At 46.1% G+C, this 24,092-nt stretch overlaps 1 protein-coding gene across 2 annotated transcripts; it reads right to left on the bottom strand.

Annotated features, from left to right (window-relative positions):
• Positions 1–301: 301 nt before the first annotated feature.
• On the bottom strand, positions 302–23,627 carry LOC144166595 (uncharacterized). 2 transcript variants are annotated; one of them, XM_077696103.1, is made up of 12 exons: positions 23,470–23,627; positions 23,260–23,315; positions 23,086–23,170; positions 20,957–21,064; positions 19,913–19,962; positions 18,471–18,594; positions 11,878–11,937; positions 11,636–11,714; positions 8,126–8,405; positions 5,589–5,665; positions 4,494–4,646; positions 302–585 (listed from the first exon to the last, which is right to left on the bottom strand). In XM_077696103.1, exons 1-12 carry the CDS (start codon positions 23,524–23,526, stop codon positions 410–412), a joined length of 1,305 nt encoding a protein of 434 aa, XP_077552229.1. In that variant the 5' UTR covers positions 23,527–23,627; the 3' UTR covers positions 302–409. The 2 variants fall into 2 exon arrangements, with proteins under 2 accessions (XP_077552229.1, XP_077552230.1); XM_077696104.1 differs by having other exon boundaries at positions 4,494–4,640.
• Between the last annotated feature and the right edge of the window lie 465 nt (positions 23,628–24,092).

Raw genomic sequence — 24,092 nt, 5'->3', positions numbered from 1 at the left:
TTTAGCACGCCAATGCTACACAGGCGATAAGGCGCACCGTAGTGGAGGGCTCCAGATTAATTCTGACCACCTATGGATCTTTAAAACGCGCCGAAATCTCAAACACACCGGCGTTTTCGCTTTGCGCTTCCATTCGAAGTGTTTGTGAATACACGAACTCCCATATGCGACTTGGTCGTGGATATGCCAACTCCTGTATGCGGCGTGTTAGTGAATACCCCACCCTCTATATTTCCACCGTTTCCCATCCCACACGACAGCATAAACCTGCACAATGCGCGTGTAAAGACTGCACTCAGACCATGCCAAGGTAGCGTCATTTATTGGTGGCACAATCCATAAACAGGACAGAGTGCTGAAACACAGCTCTTAACACGAGTGGTTGGTTGTGTATACTGTTCTGCCGTGGCTACTTCTTCCCAAAAAAGGATAGCAGGGATTGTTGTTTCTTATCCGTGGCTGCAACAGATTTCTTCTTTCCTCCGGCTGATTTTTCCTGGGGGGCCTTTTCTCGAGCGGCCTTTGGCAGGGGGTCCTCTTCATCGTCATCAGACTCACTCACAAGTTCCTTCACCAGTTTGGTGACTGCAGCGGAGGAGACAAGTACCAAAGATCACATTCACACATGTAAGCACCAACTAAGCCGGAATGCACAGAGGAAGAAGGGAGGTCGAATATTCAAGCTTCCTGTTTCTCAAAAACATTTGCACTGAAGCGGCACACACGCTGTACGCACTCAGCAGCTGTGAGAAAAACGCTGTTCAGCACAAAGCCTGTTGCAAAGCATGAACCACTTTTCACGCCTTTAGAACTGAAGCGCTCTTTTTCATCATGTTAGAAGCATTTCTGAAACAAGTAAAGCCATTAAAATAGCTATAGTGCGAAAAGAAACAGAGGCACGAGGAACAACGGGATGAGAGCGGGTTTCCAACTAAATTTATTATGAAGAAACTCGCACTTTTCATGAAAATCCAGTTGGAAGTCAGCATTCAAACTGGTTTTCTCGTGTCTTTGTTTCTTTTCACACTGTAGCTATTTTAATATGAACTACCAACTTTCCCAACAGTACAACCTGTTCAGCAAAGCTATTTGGTAATTACCTCGTAAAAGGTCAATTAAAAATCTGTTTAACTTTCATTTATGCGACAAAAAAAGATGATTTCTTACACAAATTCACATCATCACAGTACAGAAATCCCCCAATTCTAGGCAGTTTGTTATGCTGTTCCAGATTACAGACAGAAAACAAAAAGTCACTACTTTTCAAGCACCAAGCACTCTTTAAAGGGACCCTGCAACACTGCAGCAGTGCAAGTAAACCTGCCCGACGTTTAGATTACACTGCCAGGAATTCCTGAGCCAAATATTACACGTGCACGTGAAGCGGTGAGTGCGCAAATCGATGTGAAAGACGTGGAAAAACCAACCGCTCTCTCTTCAGTTGTCCTCATTATGCAACCCCTGGCATGGCCTAAGGGAGGTCACATAGGCCATGGCTGCCCGATCGGCTGTCACTGGTCAACTTCGCGGCAAGATTCTCCCATTTCCGTCGTCGTCATCGCTGTGTATGAACCTCTTCTATGCCTGAACCTGTAGGCACAGTTTTTCCGTTTCTTTTGTGTTTTGAGTGCGCGCGGAGTTTGAGTGATGAGCTCAATACTTCCCTTTCAACGGGACCACGCGACTACAAACATTTATTGCTTCAAAAACACCCTACCAGCCCGAGCACGCACTTGCGAGCAGGCACCCATGCCTGCTTTTTTGTGGCACCAGACCGGAAATAGGCCCCTAAGGGTTGCGGAGAAAAGGAGAAAACTACCCGGCATGTGATATATCGAAGGCCGCCGAAGAGAACGCCGCGAGCCGGCCCCCTCTTTGGGAGAGAGCACGCAGCTTTCGCCGCGTTGCCCGCGGTCGAGTTGAGAGGGAACAATTATGCGCGATTTCTCATCACGCGTAGTTTCGTTAATTGTGAACGGATTTTCATAATTCTTGCGGGAGGAGATTTGTGGGACAATATACTTTATCCCAAAATACATTACTACCATATAATGCGGAATATAGGTCGAGATTTTTTACAGAAAAATTTGCCAAAAAGTCACCCCTCGACCTATATTGCAGTCACTGGTAATTGTCATCTGGCGACCGGGCAGCCCATCGAGCCCATCCAAACCCCAAAGGCACCATCGCCACCACCATCAATCGGACGCGACACCATCTTTGTTTTGTTGCTTCTCTCGCTGTCGGCGAATGTGTGCGTGCTATTTGCTCAAAATGAATTTAGGCACTTGGTGCCAGTTTACAGCAGCATTTAAAAGAAAAGTTGGGGGTTTTCCAAAACCAATGACGTGTCCGCCTTGCACCAGTTCGGTATCACCAAAAGAAGTGTTGCTAGCGGCGTTAGCTGAAGGGGCAGCTCTCGGTATGCAACGCTCGGAAGGCCTTGTTTCATGGGTGCTGCTCTGTGCACCTGTGCTGCTGTACAGAGGGACAAATTTTGTCCGCTAGCATCGTGCGATGTCTCTACGAATGGATACCCCAAGATGTTTGCTGACCGCCTGCAGAGACTAGCTGTCGCTCCGGTCTGCACACGAGTGTCCCATGCTTTGCGCTCAATGACATGGTCTTGCGAGTGTTTAAGAAGTGCTGCATAAGCAATTCCCTGGACTGCACCGAGGACGACCTGCTGTGTGGGCGACAGCGAGCCAGAAGCAGTTGTCCGACGATACTTCAGACAGTTTTAAATGAGTAATCTGAGACGAAACAAGTTATAGTCTCAATAAAACAATGGTTGGTACCTAATTATTTTTTTTGCATTTTTCGGCTACAAGGTAAGGGGGTCGACCTATGTTCCGCATTATACGGTAGTAGTCGATGGCATGTGTTGCAGGGTCCCTTTAAGGGGGAACACTCATCTTGACTGGAAATTTGCTAAAAATTAAATTTTCTGTATTAATTTTATTTGCTGTCTACAGGTTCCAAGAAATGTACCTGCAAAATATTTTAGCTGTACCATAAGTATTTACTACACTGTCACCCTTTGAAAATGTCTAAATGACCATTTTTGCCACTGTTTCCAGATTTCGTGCCGTTTTCTCAAAACCAATTTTTTTCCTTACGAGGTCAACTATCGGGCACAGAATCTTGAGAGGTACTGGTTAATTTGTATCATTTTTACTGCATTCGAAAGCTTATGAACTTAACAGTGCAATAAAAACCACAAAGATATGGAATTTCTTTTTGCTAGCACCAAACATTATGCAGCTAGTTTTACGAAAACATTGGTAATTGATGAACACACATTTAATAAGTTCAAAGCATTTTCAGAAATAAAACTAAAATTACTGCTGTGGCATAGTTGCACTTTCTGGTCCTTCTAGAGCAGAAAGGGATAGAAAGTATTTGGGTACTTCATAGGTAGGTAACGAAAAATTTGCCCGGAATGGGATGGCATAACATGTTGCACAACTCTAAACTTTGACCACATAGATGAAAACGGACTGCATATTTGTGCTCAGGATGTTGAAATACACGTAATGTAGAAATCTGAAGCATCTAGGTTAAAAAAAGTACACCATGTTCCCGTAGGGGAACCCGGAGTAGCATGCGAAGCAGCCATGGGGTCGACTGAAGTTCCCATTAGTTTTCAGTTCGTCGTTTTTGTTGACGTTCAGCTTCGCGTGCCTTCGTTGCATCAGTAGCTTCTTGACGTAGTTTGCATGAGTGAAGGACATAAGGTGCGTTTGTCGGTTTGTAGCGCAGTAGGAAGAGCGCCACGTACCTCCCATTGCGGCCAGAGAGTCGTGGGATCGAAACAGGGCACCGCCTAACTATGTCTTTTTATAGTGGACTGCGCTGACGGGGCTGAAGAGACGCGCATGAGCAGTAGAATGCGGACGACGGACAACAACGAGGGAGGGAGGGACACAGCCGCGAGCATGAGATGCTTCGCATCTAAAAAAAACACCAATGTCATCAAGACCAGGGTCTCCTCTACGAGATCGCAGAACAGATCACATCCTCTTGTTTGCCCTGCACTTGTCCAATTTACGAGGGAAAGGTACTGTATACAGTTGCAAGCAGGTGGCCTTTTTTGCCGCTGCCAACAGTCATTTTTTACGCGTCGCAGCCCAATTCCTCCAACAGGCTAGGCTGCCCGGCAAGTTTTGCATCTTTTCCCAGCTAACAAAAGTCCCAGCCACGCTAGGAGATTCTAATTTGGCCCCATTCACTGCAGAGCATAAACAAACGAAAACCAAATGTTTGCTTGCTCCATTATGCCACGTCTTTTCATTGCAAAGCAAGCAAAGGGTTTGAAACAGAAGCTCATGTTTTACTACTCTGACACAAAGGAACAGAAAAAGTGGGCTACCTAAGATCTGGTGTCACCATTTTCATCTCACTGCATTTAACCACAAAAACTGATCCTCATGGAGCTTGCAGGGAACGGGTGGAGCCGTAATTGGGCCCTGCCGGAGCGAATAATAACTTACCCAGGAAGCCCTCTTCGTCCTTGAAGGTCTTCTTCACCGACTTCATCACTCGGCGCCGCTTCTTCTGCGAGCCATTGGCAGCAGAGTCCGAGGAGGAACTGGCCAACGACTTGGCGCCTCCACTCGCAGGCTTGCCGCTTGACTGGCCTGCAACTTCGGACCACACCACAGCTTGTTATGAAAAAGAGTTAACAAGCACCCGCGAACTATACAACTGGTGAGAGTTACACCATTAAAAAAAAAAGGCTGTGCTGCAAGTACTGTTCCACGTATTTGTCCTCACTTCTTTTTTTTTTTTTTTCACTCACTGTGTAATATCATTCATTTGGACACCTTCCTACATGCCCTCAATGCTCCAATACTGGACTGTCAGTTTAAGCTATTGAAGCAGTTTTTCCAAACTTGGAGCAGGCCTCAAGAGCAGGAAAAATGCGAGTTTGGAGCAGCTGCGGGCATTTTCAGAGCTTGTGCTAAGACATGTGAGTGAGGAGCCTAACAGACAGATGGAATCATAGCCGAGCACGCCCATGCTAGACAGAATCTGAATGTCAAGTTCAGTGGCCGCATTGAAACTTAGTCTGCGGATCACATTGCCAAACCCTGCTTACCTTTCATTTTAGAACGCCTAGGAAGCTCTGCAATGTTAATTAAATTCCTGCCACAATTCTTCAGGCTAAATGTTATTGGTAACACTGAAACTCTGCCTCAGTGGTATTTTCTAGACAAGTAATTCTCAGCTGAGACAGCAAAGACATTTAGCAGGTGGAAAGCATGGGTCAAAACACCTAAAAAAATGTTGGTTGGTTGGTTGGGAGGAGAGAGAGAGAGAGAGAGAGAGAGAGAGAGAGAGAGAGAGAGAGAGAGAGAGAGAGAGAGAGAGAGAGAGAGAGAGAGAGAGAGAGAGAGAGAGAGAGAGAGAGTCTATGCCTTGGCAAAAGCATCCCTGACTACCAGGCAAATGATGCCACGTGACCCCCCCTGCACTGGCTATATTTCTTGTTTGAAGCTACATGCAGAGACGACACGCACAGCCAGTGGAGGCCCCATGCTCATTACTGTACAGACTTTACAACAGCAAAAACATCACCGACTCACCACTGGTCGGTGACTTTTCAGCATCCGCTGGAGTTGCTGTAGACTGTGAAGTGTCCTCATCTTCATCTTCAGAGTCACTGAAATTCCGAATGAAACCAAGTCTTAACAAACAAAAGACTACAAAATGTGCGGTGAATTATGTGTTGCGTACGTGAAAGGTTCTCTTTTAGCCAGTCTGGCTTGATCAAGTGGGTGTTTCGACGATCGTCATTAAATTCCGGGTAGCTAACACTTCTCTTGTTAGGGGCAAAGCCCTTCAGGGGCTGGGGCTGTTGGCGTCACCTGTCGTCATTGTAATCGTCGTCTCATGTAGTCACTGCACTAAAACACCGGGAAACACGTTTACGCCTTGCTCTAGAACGTAACATGTACTAAATATACACCAGGGCACTCGTTTACGCCTTGCGCTGGAGAACTTCATGCTTCAAAGACAAGAGACATTTACAGCGAAGCTGTATACCTGTACCCCACAACGGCTTCATCTCCGCGGGCAAAAACACCAAGGCGCCAAGAATACGCTTATACACTGCATGCTTCACCCCTCCCAAGGTTTCACGTTAATGTAGGTGGCCCGAGATTTTTTCTATTTCTTCCCTTCTGCTTCCTTTCCTCTCTTCACTGTTCATGAACCTTTCCCCACCCCTTGTCAACCTCCTCATATTTGTGTACTAACTTAATCTCCAGGATTCATTGCTTTCTTTTCAGTTTCACATTCCACAACCCCAAAATCGTGGCCGACCACCCTAATGTTCGACATGACAGAGCAACATGACTTCTTACTCCTCGCTACAGTCACTGCTCTGAAGTAAGATTATACCTTTTTCCCCACTGCCACGCCAAAATTAGCACCAGCAAGCAGATGTATTACGTGCCTTGAACAATTTCATGAACTCCACCCCAAAGCATGTGCCTGGAACTATCGAAAAAGAGATGGTTGTGCAAGCCTGCTATCTGTCGTCCACCTTTGGTCAGGTGGACGGCACACAACAGACCTCACTGCATCACACAGAGACCCCTTGTTTTCAAGTAAAACTGATCACTGCCTGCTCCCCCTCCCCATCAATTGCGCTAAATAAGTTAAATCGAAGTCTTCTCGGAAAATCTGCTGTCACATGACGTCAATATTCCTGCGCATCAACCACGAAAAGTGCCCGACTTTCACAGCCAACCTCCATCTTTTTACCACCAAATTGACAAGAGGCCCAACCAAATTGACAAGTGCTGCGAAAAACATTTCTCGGCAGTATATGCTCGCTAACAAATCAAAACAGCCTTTTTTTTAATTACCGGCGAGGCTGTGCTCCCCTCCAGTTTCTCGGGTATTTATTTATTGCAACAACAACAACAACATTGCAACAACATTTAATACAGAAGGAGGTCCCAAAGTTACAAAAATGTCAGGGGGACCTCCTATTAATACATAAAACAGATGAAAAGTACAACTTCACAGACAGCTAACATAGACCTGATTTCCCCTGTTGATGCTTGATGGGAATTGCAAAAGCACTAATCAAGCTGAGGGCCTATTAGCAGGGGCATTCAAAGAGGGCCACAAGAAATGCCTCACAAAAATTATTCCTTTTTACAAGTTGAAGCTGCTCTCAGATGGCTTACCTAAAATTCCCGCAGGGATGGTGACAGTTTGGAAACCGCCTTTTTTCATTACTACAAGTTTTTGTCGGCGAATCCTACCTGCCATAAAGTTTTTTGCGTGTCTGAAAAAGCTGACGCTGCTGCTGCTACTCAAAGTATTTTTTTTTTTGCTCATCAAATCAAAACACAAAATTACAAATGAAAAAAACAAAAGCCTAATTCTTCCCTGTTTGCAACTTTCAAGTGGGGCCAAATTTTTAGCCCAAGAATTTAACAAATCACGAAAGCACACACACAGAAAAAAAGCGTCCAGCAACAAAAAGCTTGTCTTTTGGCAAACTGCCCGCACCCTCCATGTTCGTGCACATGTTCCTCAGCTTCTCACATGGTTACATCACAGTGCGTTTGTCAACCGGTAATATATGTGCTAATTCTCTTGTTAAAAAAACTATGCTGTCGACGTTTTCGCTTTTGCTAAAGCATTCTGTGTTCCTTCAAAACCACCTCATCTCAGTGCAGTCTAGAAATATCCAGAAACTTTTCACTGGCTTTCAAACTTGCGGTAGTAGCTCGGTGAAGAAGGGCGGAAAGGCTATACCTAAACTTAAGTTTAAGTTAAGGCTAAGGTTAAGTTATCCTTAACAGTAGAACGCAGTGAAGTTTAATTTACTGGAGAAAACATCAAGCGTGTTTATCGTGGAAGGAGAAAGACTGGAACAAAAAAATGGCGACAGGTGGGCAGGGAAGAAAGAGAGGCATGTACGTGGGAGCGGCGAGTTAGCTTAACACTTAAGCTAACTTGCAAAGCTGCGAAATGTTATTCTACCCTCAGGCCCAAGACACCACAACAGCCATCTTTGCAGTGAATACCACGATTCTTGAGATTCCCCAAGCGCATTTTAGGACTGGTGAAGGAGGGAAAGAGCTTCCCCACAGACACACACCTGATGACCTTTCTTCGAGACGGCTTTTTCCTCGCAATGGGCGCCTCGGGAGAGCCCGGCTCCTCTGTCTTCACCCTCTTCTTCTCGGGTGACTTGGAGGGACTCTTGTCCGCACTCTTCTTCCTTCTCGCTGTCTCCTCCTTCTCCCTGTCAGGTGAGTCCGTGCTCTTCCTCTTCACTCCCTTGCTGGTAGGTGAGGAGGTTGCCTTGGGCGTCTCTCTGCCTTGGTCTGCGCTTTTCTTGGCTGGCTCAGAAGCCAATTTAGAGGATGCGCCGCTACCTGGAAAAACATAAGGGTTCAAGGGATCCAAAGTTATAATTATCGGCTAATTGCTTTGCAACGTTAAAACTCAGAGTGCATACTTGATGCTATGACTTTGTTCCGCTGATTTACATGCATTTTGCCAGAAAAAAAAAAAAAAAGCGTTAAAAAAAGCAGTTTCATTCACACCATTGCCTTTTGGTGATTTCATCACACTGGCTGCTCGTAGAATCAAAACTTCAACTCCCCATAACCAACAAACAAGCAGGATGCCACGGCAACAGCAGAATGACAAAAATGATTAGGGAAAGTAATAAACATGAAACCGAAGCAAGGGGGCGTTATGCGGGTACCTTTCGCTCGTCTTCCATTAAAAAAAAATCTTTATTTTTCCCTTCAGAGAGAGAGAGGGCAAAAGCTGCACATTTGCAGCTCGACAAAGTCCAAGTGGTTCCCTTCCTTCAAGCAGAGTCCTTCAATGCTTTACTGGTCACGAAACTCCTCCGTAACTCAATGGGAGAGCTTCATATGCTGCGTTTGGCCGCCGCGCGGTGGCGCCACCCTCTCACTGAGGTCACTCCTCGGGCGGCGTTGCGCTGGTTCGAACGGCGGAGCCGCGGCGAGTTGTGTTTGTTTTGTGCGGGAAAAAAATGTAACGTGCATCTCGCGCTCTTGTGATGCGACTAAGGTAGTGCAACGACGATGGTGAACATGTGTTGCGTCCCGGGATGTCGTTCCTTGTACAACGAAACCACAGAAAATGTTTCCTTGTTCTGTTCACCGCGTGAGAAATTGAGGCCCGCCATTCCAAGGCAAGCAACGGGAGGTTTCAGCTTCGATTATAAGTGTGTGATAGTGTGTGGGAATGCACTGTGTGTGAGAATGGAAAAAGCAATGTACCCTTTTGAGATCATCGAGGACCTCGAATTGTACAAAGCTAACTTAAAGCCGGATTTTTGTTAGATCAGTCGGGTTGTAGCGGTGCTTCATTACCTGTTTGCAATCTTGTATTACATTGCGCTCAGACTCGCGTGTAAAAAAGCTTTGGGACTTCCTTGTGCTTTTACTTTTCATATTTCCGCGAATTATCCCTTAGGGTTAGTTTTGTTTGTTTTTTAACCGCGTGTGACCGATTCCGGTTTCTTATCTGGCGTTTCAACCGGAGCGCCCGTTTGCTCTTTTTGCGTACGTCCCGTCGGGCAATATTGTTCGATATGGAAAGGGTGCATGCCACCTTGTCGCTAACTTGATTTTTTGTTTCTTCGGCAATGTTCTCGATCCTGTTTCCATGGATCTGAAATTAATAACGTTCCAAGAGTAATGCATGCGTAGTAAACGCCGCGCAACTCACTTTACCGAGAGAGAGAGAGAGAGAGAGAGAGAGAGAGAGAGAGAGAGAGAGAGAGAGAGAGAGAGAGAGAGAGAGAGAGAGAGAGAGAGAGAGAGAAAGAAATAACATTTATTGAAAGAGCTCCCCCTTATGGGACGGTGGCGGCTGCCCACAAGGCCGCAGCGACCTGAAGGCCTCGGGAAGTGACTAGCACCTGGGTCCGAAACCTCGGAGCTCCGACGTTCATCTGTTCACGTCACACTGCGGACTGCTTCTCCGACGTTTGTGTTTCATTCTAGTCTTTCGTAGTGCAGGAGATCGCTAGCTCGCTGCGTTCAGAAAAGCTTTGCGTTGTTCTTGGCTACGTGGCAATATTCTGTTTCCTCCGTGTGCTGCACATCGCAGCGCGAAAAAATAAATTTTTGTACGCTGGACCACGCTCTTTTGTCTCCCTTCGTAACATTGAATTTTTTTGTTGCGTGGGATAAAATCTATTTCATTGTTTCGCTTCCTGTTTTTGCAAGGATTGCAAAGCGTGGAAGCAGAAAGACACATGGTGCAACATATATCTCTTCGTTTTTGATCCTTCGCGTTTCTGCAGCATTTTTAGATGTTCACAAGTATGTACCCACTCATCGAAACGACAATACTATTTGGCTATCTCTTTTAGCGTTCTGTGCATTCCAGAGCAATCAACGGATTCATTAAGCGTAGTCTGAACGACGCGTACTTGGTTTCTTTCAGTTTTTTTATTGTAAAATCGATAGGCCCGCAGCAGTCCGTGACTACACAGCTACCGTATGTGTGGTATTTACAACTTTGCTTTAAGAAAATAAGCAATATAGATTTAAAATCCGTAAACACGACGGCGCAGCGCTTGTGCCAGAGCACACAGAAGCCGTTGCCGTTCGCGGCCGAAGTCTACGGTAACTTACTTGAAAAATAAAACCCCATTGAAGTCAGGTGATAAACACAATAACTGGACTATTCATCGCTAACTACTACGAAAAAAAAAACACTCTTAATCAGCGCGCAGACACCAAAAGCAGCGAGCTTTTGCACTCCAAGAGCTGGCCAATACGCCGCACGCGCGGCGGCTGGATGACCTTCGTGCGGCGGTGGTGCCTGTAGTGGCGCGCGCGGTCCCTATATGAAGCGAGCGCCGAAGTTTCGTGACCAGTAAAGCATTGAAGGACTCTGCTTCAAGGGAAAAGGTGAGAGGACATACTCAGCTTACACTTGTGTATTTATTTCGAACTTTACATCTTTCCAGCGCCTTTTCCTTTGCTTCAGGCTCTTTCTAACCTGGCTGCCACCATAGCCGCAGGGATAAATCAAACTGCTCAAAATTGTGCACGGCATTTTCACTTGAATTTTTTTGTATATACTGTAGACGAACAGGCTGCAGGCAGTGCCAGGTTTGCAGTTCTGTTCAAGCTTTCAATGGTAACCACGCAGCTGCAGTACACAGCGGCATGTTCGCTTTCCTCACAAAAGGACCTCTGGACTTGGGCTAGAGAGCGGCACAAGTACCAAAAGCATCCAGACAGAATTTCTTTCATAAATGCTACTCAACTTACAAGATGAATTGGTATAAGTGAGGAACGGAAATAGGCTAGGGTTCCGTGCATTTTTGTCCTACGTGCGCAAAACTCCGTTATCGCAAATGCCCAGCAGAAAACAGCTGTAACTTTATGTGTCTCCCTTCGAAATGACCGCCATGAACATTCACCCAGATTCCGTACAACACACTTTCTTTTTTTTCATACTTTTCGCCCAGATTCCGTGTCACCTGTAGTCGTGCGGAAGGCTCATAATTTTTTCGAGCAAGCCAAGCCAGAATGAACAAAACGAAATGCTACTCGTGCCCAACAGATGGCTTAACGAAAAAAAAGGAGAGTGCAAGAGAAGGGACTACCTGGCGTACGGGTTTTGGAAAAGGCAGCGGCAAGACTGTTGCTTTCCTTCGATTTGCCCTTGGCTGTGGCTTTCTGTTTCTGTAAATAACGAAGGGGTGACATTGTGGGAAAGTGCACGCACCACACGAACACACGCACACAGATGCACACATACAAAGCGAGTCCCACCGGCAGATATTGTGAGGAGTCAACTTAACGAGAATTGCCGGATTGAAAAGGAGCAGCAGTAGCAACAACTTACTGAGGAAACGGGCTTGTCCTTCTCAGCTTTCACGGGCTGGTTTGGTGATGGCTTTGACTCCTGCGACAGGGAAGACAAAAGCGCAGCTAATGAGCACGTTAACCAACACTGACCAAGGTTAGCTGGCTCCAGTGCCATTCCCAAGGGCAAGGATTTGCCAGGAGCATCAAAGCTAGTAGCAACACATAGGGCCACAATACCCTTAACACATTAACATACACAGTGTCTGAACAGAGCAACCAAATGGCGGGCACTATGTAAGCCAGTCTCAAACTCGTATCAATTTGATGCAGAAACAAAAATAGGAGGGAGTGAAAGGGTTGCTCAGAGAGCAGGGGAACAAAAGATGCGAAAAGGGAAAGGGTAAGAAGTGTACATTATTGCATTTGGTGATGTCACTCATGACATCATGACAAAGGAAGCTTGCACCTCTCACATCCCTTCTATTCTGCCAAAACATCCACAAGAAACACTGACAAGATGCCAACCAAAGTGCTTGTCTACAGCTGATTGATTGATTTGATTGACTGTAGGGTTTAACGCACTGACGCAGCGCAGGTGATGAGACATTAATTTTGACCACCTCGGGACCTTTAACGCGCTCCAAAATCTCGCACATACGGCCGTTTTCGCTATTCGCCTCCATCAGAAAAGCAGCCGCTGCAGCTGAGAATCGAACCCGCGTCCTCGTGGCCTGTCTACAGCTTGCTTTTGGTGCCATAAAAAGAGTACCAGGGTTGCCTAAGTGTTCCCTTATGATGTCAGCATTGGTGAGCATCGTCACTCCTGGTTGAGTTGTGAAAGCCGATGTGTGGGTGGGTGTGTTGACGTCACTGCCAATAGACATCAGTGAATCAACCATAAGCCCCTGATGGCTGCTGTCATCGCCCCTAGCCGATCCCCCTGAGAGGGTATACCAGAGAATTACCGTATTTATTCGAATCTATGCCGATAGTTTTTTTGAAATACTGATATATCAAACTTCAGGGTCGGCTTGGATTTGAGGATTTTGAAACGCGCCAATGTACAAGTGAAATTGAGGGAAGTGGGGCGCAGCTAGCGCCACCCAGAAAAGAAAGTATTGTAGCCATTACTAGACAAGCCAGTAGCCACTTAAGGGGCCATAGCTGGGGGCGATGCCGCCATTTTGAACTGTGCGGATAGTGGCCTGCAGGCAGTGTGGCGTTTGACAGCGCAATGGCACCAAACAAGTGGTGCCGTTATAGTGCCGCTTTTAAAAGAAAAGTTGTTTTAGCCGCGGAGTTGTCGTCGAATGTTCAAGCCGGGCAGGACTTCGGTGTGGATGAAAAAAATGTCCTTTGTTGGAGGACGCAACGGGAGAGGATATTTGCGTGCGCCGCGACGAGGATGGCATTCAGAGGCTAGCAGCGATGATGACTCAGAATGAGCACCGCATCTTCATGTTCAATAAACGTGTTTTCTTTTTGTGAACGCTGACCTCGCCTTTTTGTTCGGCCTACATTCGAGGCAAGTTCTTTTTTTTTTCATGGCTTCGGACTTTTGGGGGTCGGCTTAGAATCGGGGTCGGCCTAGATTCGAATAAATACGGTAAGCGCTGGCATGCTGACCAACGCACCCAAAATGGAAACTGGTGAATCAGCTGCGCTGGTGTCATTGTCACTAGCCAACCTACTTGAATTGGCACATCAATGGTACCTACAGTAGAATCTCGATGATACGAATCTCGCGGGGCCGCGAAAAATATTCGTATCATCCGGAATTCGTATGAACCAACACAGACCAAAAAATTGAGCGCTGAAAAAAGTTTTCGTTTATTTCTTTTCTTACTTTCGCGTGAACAAATTCGTGATTTCTTCTGCTTTTTTTTAAACCCCCACGTCACAAAGCAGTCCTTTCTGGAGCGCGTAACGCTTCGCCTAGCTTCGCTCTTGTCTCCTCACTCCCGGTGTCCAAGCTCGCTACACGCCGCAACAGTCAAGCGTGAACCGCATGGTGCGTTTTTGCACGCGATTCGCACGCCTCGGCTTTGCGCGCACTGTATTTTCACGGCCGCATTGACAATTTCGCGCCCGCGGTATCTCCTACCTCGGTCAGAAAAAGACGCTGACGACTTGTGAAACGATCGAGACAGCCCGCTGGCTCCGCCCGAGATGTTTAGGCTTAGCACTCCGGCAGATATTTTATGGGCGCTTCCACTAGCGGCACGGATGGTGTTTTATAGTACCGTTTTCGCCAACGTTATCAGCTCCTTTAATGCACAAGAAACTTCGTGTCTGCCTTGAGCGGCATTTTAAAGAGCGGCTAGAAGCAGTCGCTCAAGTGGCCGTGCCAGTTCGCGGCCGAAGCCGCCGCCATGTTGCCGCCGCCGGCCGCGGCGCGCGCAGCGTGCGAGAGGTTTCGCGGCGCGCATGGGGCGTGCGGGGCGCGTTTTCGCGAGCAGAAAACAACAGCCCAGCCGTTTCTGGAGAAAGAAGAGTGACAAATGGGGAGAGAGAGCCGTCACTTGCTTGTTCAGCACTCGGGCGCCTCGCCGGCTCGTTCGTATCATCCGCCGGGCCGCGCAGGTCCGTTCGTAACAGCCGAAATTTTTCCCATTGCAAACAATGCAATTTTGCCGGGACTTTTCAGAAATTCGTTTCATCCCGAAATTCGTACCACCCAGAATCGTATCATCGAGATTCTACTGTATAACAAAGCCCTCAAAACACCTGGATGCCTACAGCGCATTCTGCGCGCAGCACCAAAAGAAACAAAGCTTTTAATTTTCAAAACTCTAGTAAGTCCATTACTTGAATATGGTTCCCTCGTGGAATTTTCCGACGCTGCAAAATTAGAATCGATTCAAAAGAAAGCCGCGAGTTTCCTCCATCGCAGACATGATCGCTGCAAAATCTGTTCGATTAAGACATGATCGCCATTTTTCGCCTTCTTTCAACCAATCAATTTTGGGTTTAACTCCATTATCTGCTCGGTGCCACCAAGAGTGCTTAAAATTCCTCCCCGCCTTGCTTAATTTACCGCGATTGCCATCACAACAAAACTCTGTAGCTTGCAATGCCATCCTCTATACATACCAGCACTAAATATTACACCATTTCACCCTGAAACTGATTTGTCTAAATATATTTTTTTTTCCTCTTGACTATTCTGCCACTGGAACTCAGTACCAGGTGACACTCGCATGCTCCCTACAGATCAATTTCTGTCTGCAATACAAAATTCATATTTAATGCAGATTTCTATGTACTCCTGCTTTCTTTGATCTTGCATTTGTTCATCGTAAACCTTATTTACTACTGTAAACCAGTTAAAACTGCGTGCTGAGCAGCTCGTATTTATGTTTTTTCTTTACATCATTTGTACGTCCACTAATGCAATAGCCCTGAAAAGGGCTGGAGTATGTATAATAAATAAAAAAATCAGTACGTTGTTACGCTGATATTTAGCCTTAATGTTTATCATAACGATGTGCCAAACAACGCCATACTCACTATACATCAAACTGTGGGTATTGGTTGACGAAAGGAGCCACACAGCAGGTCGCCCGTTTGCTGTGCTACTCACAATAAACTGCTTGGAGTGCAAGGCATGAGCTATGCCCATAATAATAAAGTTATGCCCATAATAATGATAATAAAGAGGTGCCTGTGCAAGCCACCTCTTTTTATCATTAACACAACATGGGAATAGTTGAATTGATTGATTTTAGTGTTTAACATGCCGACGCAACGATCGATCATAGGGTTGCGACGCAGGCGATGAGGCGCACCGTAGTGGAGGGCTCCGGATTAATTTTGAACAGCTCGGGATCTTTGACGTGTGCCGAAATCTCGTACACACGGGCGTTTTTGCTTTTCGCCTCCATCAGAAAAACGGCTGCCGCGGCTGGGAATCGAACCCCCGACCAAGTGCTCAGCAGCGCAACGCCTTAACCACTGAGCCACCGCGGCGGGTAGGAATAGTTAAATCATCTGTGAGCTTACGAAGGCTGCTGTCACTGCCACTGGCCAATCCATTTGGGTGGACTTGTTATTAGGCCGTTTAAGCCAATGGGGAATTTCGATGAGACGTTTCTGGATAAATAAGGGCAACAATTTTTTTGTACCCAGGTTCTGCCTTGGGGATTTGAGATACTGTTTTTTGTTTCCTTCAGCTGAATTGAGTAATGAAGAAGTGATACTCACAAATTAAACACAGATCGAAGAGCAAAAGCATGTGAGCTGGTTGGCACTTGTTTTGTTTGCGCTACGCCTCTGAAACTCTTTTAAAACAAGAACGGCTGAACAGGGCTCGCTCTAAGATACGTGCATTTATGATAGCAGCTTTCTTTAGGGTGCGTCCAATTGTGAAAGGCATTGCAGGCATTTGGTGGATGCACACACCAGCCAAACATTTCTGTGCGACGGCGGAACACCACTTTTTGGGAGCTTTCGGACATTACACTACAGGATCACATAACAGCAACAGCATTGCTCATATGTATTCTACTATAATTATTTTTGCAGATTTCAAGCAAACCCTTGCCTTTCAATCCAAAAATTCTGGTGCATACTTGTGATGGCTTAGGTACTGATATCAAAGCAAGGCGAGGCCAGTATGGATGATAATAGCATGCTCTGAAAATTGTCCCACTGACATGGTTCAAGACCTGAAAAGAATCTTGAATTTGGGTCTTAAACATGCCCTGAAGGCAACACACACCCTTGTTTTATTCAACAGGTGTACACCTTTGCTAACTTATTCAACTCCACTGCAACCTCAAAGGCCTCGCTGTTCTCACCAAGAAAAGATAACCTTGACAAATTTTCGATCTCCTACTGCACATTTTAGAGGTCGTACCAGAAAATAAATAAATAAATAGATAAATAAATAGATAAATAAATACATAAATAAATAAAAAGACTACCGTATTTACACAATTGTAGGTCGACCCTTTTTTTTTTTCAAGTTTGACAATCCCATGTTGGGGGGTCGACTTAGCAAACTTTGTGTCGCTTGTAACGGCAAGAAAAATGAGAAACCAGGGGTGCTACGAGCTGAGGAAAGCGTAACACCCACATTTCTATGGTTACGGTCGAAGCGTAGCGTTAACTATTGCATACATTTTGGCGTCAATAAAGGTGATGCCGACTTTGAAAGTTTACGTTCCCGATCTGTGCCCTTTGTCCACCGTACCTAGAGCAGCTAACCTTCCACCAGCGTGTTCGGAAGCATACCGAACGAAGTGATATAATTGTGCCTACGGCAGCGCCATGCACTGATTCAAGGGATTCGGTAATACTCATTTCGTTTATTACAGACGAACAAAACGCTTCTTGAATGCGAGTAACGTATTCACGAATCAAAGAAAATCGCCAGCGGCTGCTTCTTTCAGCCGCCATGTTGTTTGTTTTGATATCGCACGGCAGTGGCCACTGCCGGTAGCTTCGATGGTTGTCATCTCGCAGGAAATGTGTTCTCATGATTGGACATAAAGTTTCCCGCACAACCCACAGCGCATGGTTATTTCGCGTGCTTACACCTACTATGCGCACCACGAGCGTACGGCTCTTGTGGGAGCATCGATTATTGATGGAAGAGCCGCTGTATGGGGGGTATTGGTAGTTGACGGGAAGCGCTTCTCTTTGTGATACGATTTTCTAGGCGGCCGCATTGCCGCGTGCTTGTGTCATTACTGTGTTGTGCTGAATCATCCCGTCTGTTATGAGTGCCCGAAGAACTCCCTCGGCGCTCGTTCCCAGCAGCGTTCAAACAGGCAGCCTCCTGTGCTCTTTTTTTTTTTTTTTTGAGAGAGAGATATGCAATTTTGGGGGGTGGGGGGGTCGACCTACATTTGAGTCGACTTACAATTGTGTAACAAGGGTCAAAGAAATGTGGAGCATCCATTATGAACCTCTGAAAATGTCTGGTATAAGAGTCTGGTACAAATGTCTGGTATAAGACAATATACAAATGTCTCGTATAACAGCCTTGACGAAGAAGGAGATGAATGCTGGAGCTTATGGTAACCTCGAGGAGCTGGCAAACTACACGTGGACCATCCCTGCCTCTTACTTTCTGCTTCATTCAGCAAAAATGTGGCAGAGCTAAGCTTGAAACGCCAAAAGAGCATTGGGACATCTGTCCCGCCTTCTCAGAGAAGTGGTACTAGCAAGACAAATGCTGCTCTGCACCTTATTCTCTGCTTATTTACATTTTAAGCTGCAAACTAATATTGGCAGCTCTGCAAAGTAACTTACACGAATAGGTCACCACTTCCTTGCCCGCTGTCACTGTTCAACTCCATCCGATCGATCGATCATAGGGTTGCGACGCAGGCGATGAGGCGCACCGTAGTAGAGGGCTCTTGATTAATTTTGACCATCTGGGGATCTTTAAAGTGCGCCGAAATCTCGTACACACGGGCGTTTTTGCTTTTCGCCTCCATTAGAAAAGCGGCCACGGCGGCTGGGAATCGAACCCACGACCTTGAGCTCAGCAGCGCAACGCTTTAGCCACTCATACATCACGGCGGGTTGTTCAACTCCATCCTCCATCCCAGTCATACCTCCATCATACTACATCCCAAGTGATACTCCATCATACTCTAACCAAGTCATACTCCATCATACCTGAGTGGTTGGGAGGGGCTTGGCAGCTGTAACCGATTTCTTTTCAGCCACTGTTGGGATGCCATTAACAGCCTTTCCGGAACCTCGTATCCTCTGTGCCGCTTCACAGTAGATGGGGCACACCCTGGAAAGGGAGGAACAGTTAATTTTGCTCACAAGTCTTTACTTATGCTTAAAGGGACCCTGCAACACTCTGAGCAGTGCAAGTAAACCTGCACGGCGTTTAAATTACACTGCCAGGAATACCTGAGCCAAATATTACTTGTGCACGTGAAGCGGTAAGTGCGCTAATCGCTGTGAAAGACGCAGAAAAACCAACCTCGCTCTCTTCAATTTTCTTCATTACGCACTCCTGGCGTGGCCTAAACGACGTCACTGAGGCCATGGCTGTCCTATTCGCTGTCGCTGGTCAACTTCGAGCCTTATTTCTTGCATTTCCTGTGACGATCCGCCATCGTCGGCGCTGTGTACCAATCTCTTCTGTGCCTGAACCTGTACGCATAGTTTTGGTGTTTCTTTTGTGTTTTGAGAGCGCGCAGAGTTTGAGTGATGAACTCATTACTCCCATTTTTCAACGAGACCGCTCAATGACAAACCTTTAGTGCTTCAAAAACGATCTACCAGCCTCTTTGCAAGCAGGAAGCCATGTCTGTTTTTTTGTGGCACCAGGCCAGAAATAGACCCCTCCACGTTGCGAAAAAAAGGAGAAAACTCCCTGGCCTGTGATATATTGAAGGCTACCGAAGAGAACACCGTGAGCCGCCCCCCTCTCCGGGAGAGAGCGCGCAGCTTTCATTGCGTTGTCCTCGGTCGAGTTGAGAGGGAACAATTATGCGCGATTTCTCATCGCGTGTAGTTTCGGTGATAGTGAACGGATTTTCATAATTCTTGCGGGAGGAGATTCGTGGGACAACAGACCTTACCCCAAAATACATTCCGAGTAGTCGATGGTAAGTGTTCAGGGTCCCTTTAAGGAACGTGGAAATCAAATGCTTAGAAAGTGCGAGAAAAACAAACGCCACTGCTTGTTTGTGAACTCGACAGCCTTGTTGCTGCTTCTTGGTGTTCACTGCACTATAACTGTACAAAGCAGGTGATCTGGTCCAGTGTCTGGCAAAATAAGTAAGCTAGAAATCAATCAACTTTACCAGTGGAAGCAACCACAAAACTGACCCAATGCCCTAGCGCTGCCGCTGTGACCAGAACCTTTCGAAATGCACCGTGGTTGGATGTACTGCTTGTTGCTAAAGGCAATATTGCCACATCCTCTCCTTCCTTGTCTGCTGTCTATCTGCATGCAAGGTTGCATCCACTGGGATCACTGTTTTTGAAAATGCTGACTTTAATGTTGCGAGTGCTTTACATGCTGTACAGAGTTTGCGAGTGCTTTCTTTTGCCAAGTTTTATAGGGACAGAGCATAGGAAAAAATGGAGGTCCTTACTTGAGGTCAACATGACACGTCGCCACTTCTGTTAGCTTGTCGGCAGAATCCTGCATGACAGAAAAAGGTGTGCCAAAGCTTAGCACTAAGAATAGCATCCCACTGAGCCCCGCAAAATAATCATATAAACAAAACCTGAGTATAAAGAAACAGAAAAAGCAGCAGCAGAAGATTTGACTGTTCAAAGTGCCACGACATCTAGGCACTCATTTACCTCCAGCTACAGTTTAACTGTCCTACCTCTTTAGTTCTCCACCACCTAAGGACATGCGACATGCAGCAGACTTCGACGCTACTGTAATCTGAATTTTTCCACTTAGTTTTTGCAAACGTTTAAACCGATCATTTTTCCACAAAAATTTCTGTTCAGTCATTTCCTTTCTCTCTCTCTCTCTTGCACTCCCCCCTCCCCGCCTCAAATAGTAGTAAAACCTCAGTAAAATCGCGAGCCTAAAACTACCGAAACTACTCCACATCACAGGCCTCCACACATAAAATGAGTGGTCAAGCCAGGTTTGTTTCAGGTGCTGGAGGGTTAATTACCGGGGAATGGTCACAAGTTGCTGCGTATGGTCTCTCCCTGCAGCTGACATCAAAATTCCAAGCATGACTTTGACAGCAACATTTTGTACATAAGAACACAGCAAAATGCTTGAGCCTGTTTTGATAGTTACGCACCATTGATTGCTAAGGTGTTTATAAACTGGTGCCTTTACTCCACCTATGAACTTGCATTTAGTTTATATTTTGGGGGGCATAATGCAAGGAATTATAGCTGGTGAGGCAAGGTGTACATATACAGTTGATACTGTAGTTCACTGGTCACTGAACGGGAGCTGAAAAATACTTCTCAAAGACTGGGGTGTTTTAATTTGGCGGAGTAAGTGGCAAAATCAGATTAACTGAGAGATGACGACTTTACTGTAATACAGCCAAATGGTGATGTGCAAAATTCACAGAATACTGGGTAGGCCAAGCCCCCCCAAAAAAACATCAACACTGTTAAGAATTAACAACCCATTACAGCAAAACGCTGCGTCGTACCTCTAGGTTTGAAGGCTGGGCACTGAATGAGTGGACTCCGGTCACAGAGGTGAAGTCCTTCTTGGCTTCAGGCACGCTCCGATTTGCCGTCAAGATGATCCGGTAAAGCTGCAGCAGTAGAGGCAACCCCTTTTCAAGACAACTGAGACAATTGCAGCCTACTAGTTAATTTTCACAATTTCGACCCTCTAGGCAAGCAGTGCAAATATCCTGGAACCAGGTAGGTTGACAGATAGTGCAAGCATGCAGCCATTTTTCTTAGCAATGAGGGATTTCAATTTACAATACTGAGATTTAGGTGCGAGTGTCGAGTTTATGCCTGAGACATAAGGGATGTCATAGTAGCAGTGTCTGGGCATACCATCCTGTATACCGCATTTTTGCGCGTATAACCCACTCCTGCATATATAATCCGCACCCCCACTTTTAGCCTGCCGGGAAAAAAAAAAAAAAAAACTCGCGTATAGCCCACACATTTGATACAGGAAAGGCTGCACCAAAGCTACTGCTCAAGCAACACGCCACATACTACGTAGACAGAAAAAGCCTATATTCAGCAGGTAGAATACACTGATTGCAAGGCAAAAGTCACAATTCACTAATAAAATTCAGTTGTTAGAATGCGCTCGCCCTTGTTTTTTCTTCCTTGTCCCTTGTGCAATCACTGCCATGGAAGGCTTAGTGTTACTGCATACGAGCTTCACGGCACAACGTGCATTGCCGTGAAGCTGCACTATAGGAAAAACCCAGTGTATAATCCACACCCCTACTCTGCCACTGAAATTTTTGCATTTTTGGTGTGGTTATACACGCAAAAATACAGTATCCGTTACTGTGCACCAGATGTTTGAATTGCACATGTACCTTCTGTATTAACATTCCATTCAAAATGCAATCAGTGCAAGCTGGCTCAATGCAGTCTGTCGTGGTTAGTGGCCAGGAGAAAAATGTCTGCTCCCAAGGATAGGGACCGGACAGTTAGAAGTGACAGCGCGCATAGACCGTGGTATTCACCAGAGCAGTCTCTGGCTACTCCTGTTCAAGCACTCGAAGGCACCGACAGCTGCTTTACAAACCAACTGTTAAGCGCCTCAATTACAAGCCATTATCATCCGTTAGCAAACAAAGCGGCTGCCCATTGCGAAACGGAAAACTATGACCACCTTTCCTGCGACAGCGATGATGCACTGACAGGTTGAAACATGCAAGACAATCAACTGACGGACGTTCTTCTGCTGACTTCTACGCATGATTATGCCTCTCAACAGCAAGTGACTGAGTGGCCAACTAGTGTGCTAACAGTCATGTTTGCTTTTACTTCGAACTCTGCTGTGGCTGCCAGAGAACTAGCCGCCAGAGAACAGACGATTGTGCAGCGCCTGTAAAAATGGAGGTAGTGAGCACATTGCATCTGCAAGTGCTAAACAGTACTCGAGTGCGCAGTACTCATGCTGGAATCTTTCTAGCAATTCTGCTTGCGGTAGCCTCATTGCGCCCTCCATCTCATCGCAGATTGAAACGGCTTGAAGTTTGTCTCCAGCTCCTCATCCTTCGACTAGAGTCAACTCTCATGCAAGAAACTTGCCCGTCGTGCAACCCCACTGCATCAATTAAAAATGATTGCACTGAATGAAGACGGATAGCACGTTTGCCAGGTGACTTTCTCCACAAAAAAATGGCCCGCATGAAGAAATAATCAGCACCTTCAGATTGATAATTAAGTGCAATTATTGGTGCAAAATCTGTTTATAGCCATGTGAACTATTTTCCTATGTACAGTGCATCTAGCTGACAGCACACTACCACCACGCGCATAATTCCTACACACCCCTCACTTAATCTTCTCAAAGTGGTATGTGTTCTCACAACATTAGGCTCTGTTAAATTTTTATGGAAGCTCGACCATTTCCCGAACTATGGTCAGCAAAACTTGTTCCAGCCTACTTAGTGTCCTATGACAGTCCATAAGTTCGGTCCAGTTCAACCTACGTTCTTCTTCTGCACGTCCATATCGTTTTAAATGCTTCTAATGGTAGAAGGTAACACGTCTGATCCTGCGGTACTGTTTACGTGCACCGAAACGGCGGTTAAAGGTTCATAGTTCAGTCACTAGACAGGGAAAAACCAACCTTGTCTTGTTTTCCGGTGACGATAGAATGACCGGTGACATTCGCTCCATCAGCTTCTTGTTCGTTCGTAAACTCTTTCAGGTGTCTGTTTTGAGGAGGCAACAACAGGAGCAGTCAAATGACAGAGCGCCGCATTGGGAATCGGATTACAAGAACTGATCGTCACGCACTCACCCTTTGGCTGCATTAGTGTGAAGTTCAAACCTTGAGGCGAGCCACTTGTATGTGACCTAGAATAAAATACCTCGATTACAGTGATGAGTGCGTATTTTATCAGCAACGATTACTCTTTCTAGTCGCACTGCTTAGCCGATGAGACAATCGAGTTGAGGAAGACCCTGCATGAGAGGTTGCGGCTAAGTTCACGTGTTTCCGAGTACTTACGACATTGCGATCATAGACGACTTCGCTTTCGAGCGTTTCGCGCAAGCTAGAATCCATTTCGCAACGTTTTTGTCAAGCTTGCGGAAATTGGGGCGATCGCATATTCGTAAGCTGGAGAGCGCGCGAAAAGATACCCTGCCTTACCACCAGGGGCGCGTCAAGCGCATTCTTTAACTTCAAAAATAGTTTTTATCAAATATTCATTGTAATTTTTGTAAATAAGTTTTTCGAATTGAAACAAAAAGCCAAAAATAGTACTATAATAAACCTGGCTTGAGAGATAGTGGCTGTAGCGCGGTGGCTTAGCCCGCCAATTTCGAAATTACTAAATAGAGGATGCATTCAGACTGAACTACTGAGGAAAATAGTTGTGAATTTGGGACACTTCAGTGAAAAAAACAAACAAACAATTAAAACAACGAAGTAAGCTCGCACTAACGGGTAAGACTTGAAGGTATTCGCCGCGAGCTCGACATGTAGGTGGCGACACCGTCGCGCTGCTAGTGTGGATGCTCCGCTGAGCGGCCCGTAAGAATGCACACTGTGGGCGCGCTTCGTGCTTTTTTCTCGCAGTATGTGCGCACGAAAGGCGCAAACAAGAGTGGTATGCTGTAGTTCGGTTC

Source organism: Haemaphysalis longicornis, unplaced genomic scaffold (genome assembly GCF_048455015.1).
Source record: "Haemaphysalis longicornis isolate Haplotype H1 unplaced genomic scaffold, Haemaphysalis longicornis Haplotype H1 scaffold_18, whole genome shotgun sequence".
Classification (NCBI taxonomy): Eukaryota; Metazoa; Arthropoda; class Arachnida; order Ixodida; family Ixodidae; genus Haemaphysalis; species Haemaphysalis longicornis.
Note: the sequence above shows the minus strand (reverse complement) of the source record. Positions and strands in the feature narration are given on the sequence as shown.

Coding starts and splice junctions, on each gene's coding strand:
- LOC144166595 (XM_077696103.1), bottom strand. CDS start 23,526: ATGGATTCTAGCTTGCGCGAAACGCTCGAAAGCGAAGTCGTCTATGAT. Junction 19,963..20,956: donor CCCAGCCTTCAAACCTAGAG/GTACGACGCAGC, acceptor TCTGTCATGCAG/GATTCTGCCGACAAGCTAAC. Junction 586..4,493: donor GGACGAAGAGGGCTTCCTGG/GTAAGTTATTAT, acceptor CCTCCGCTGCAG/TCACCAAACTGGTGAAGGAA.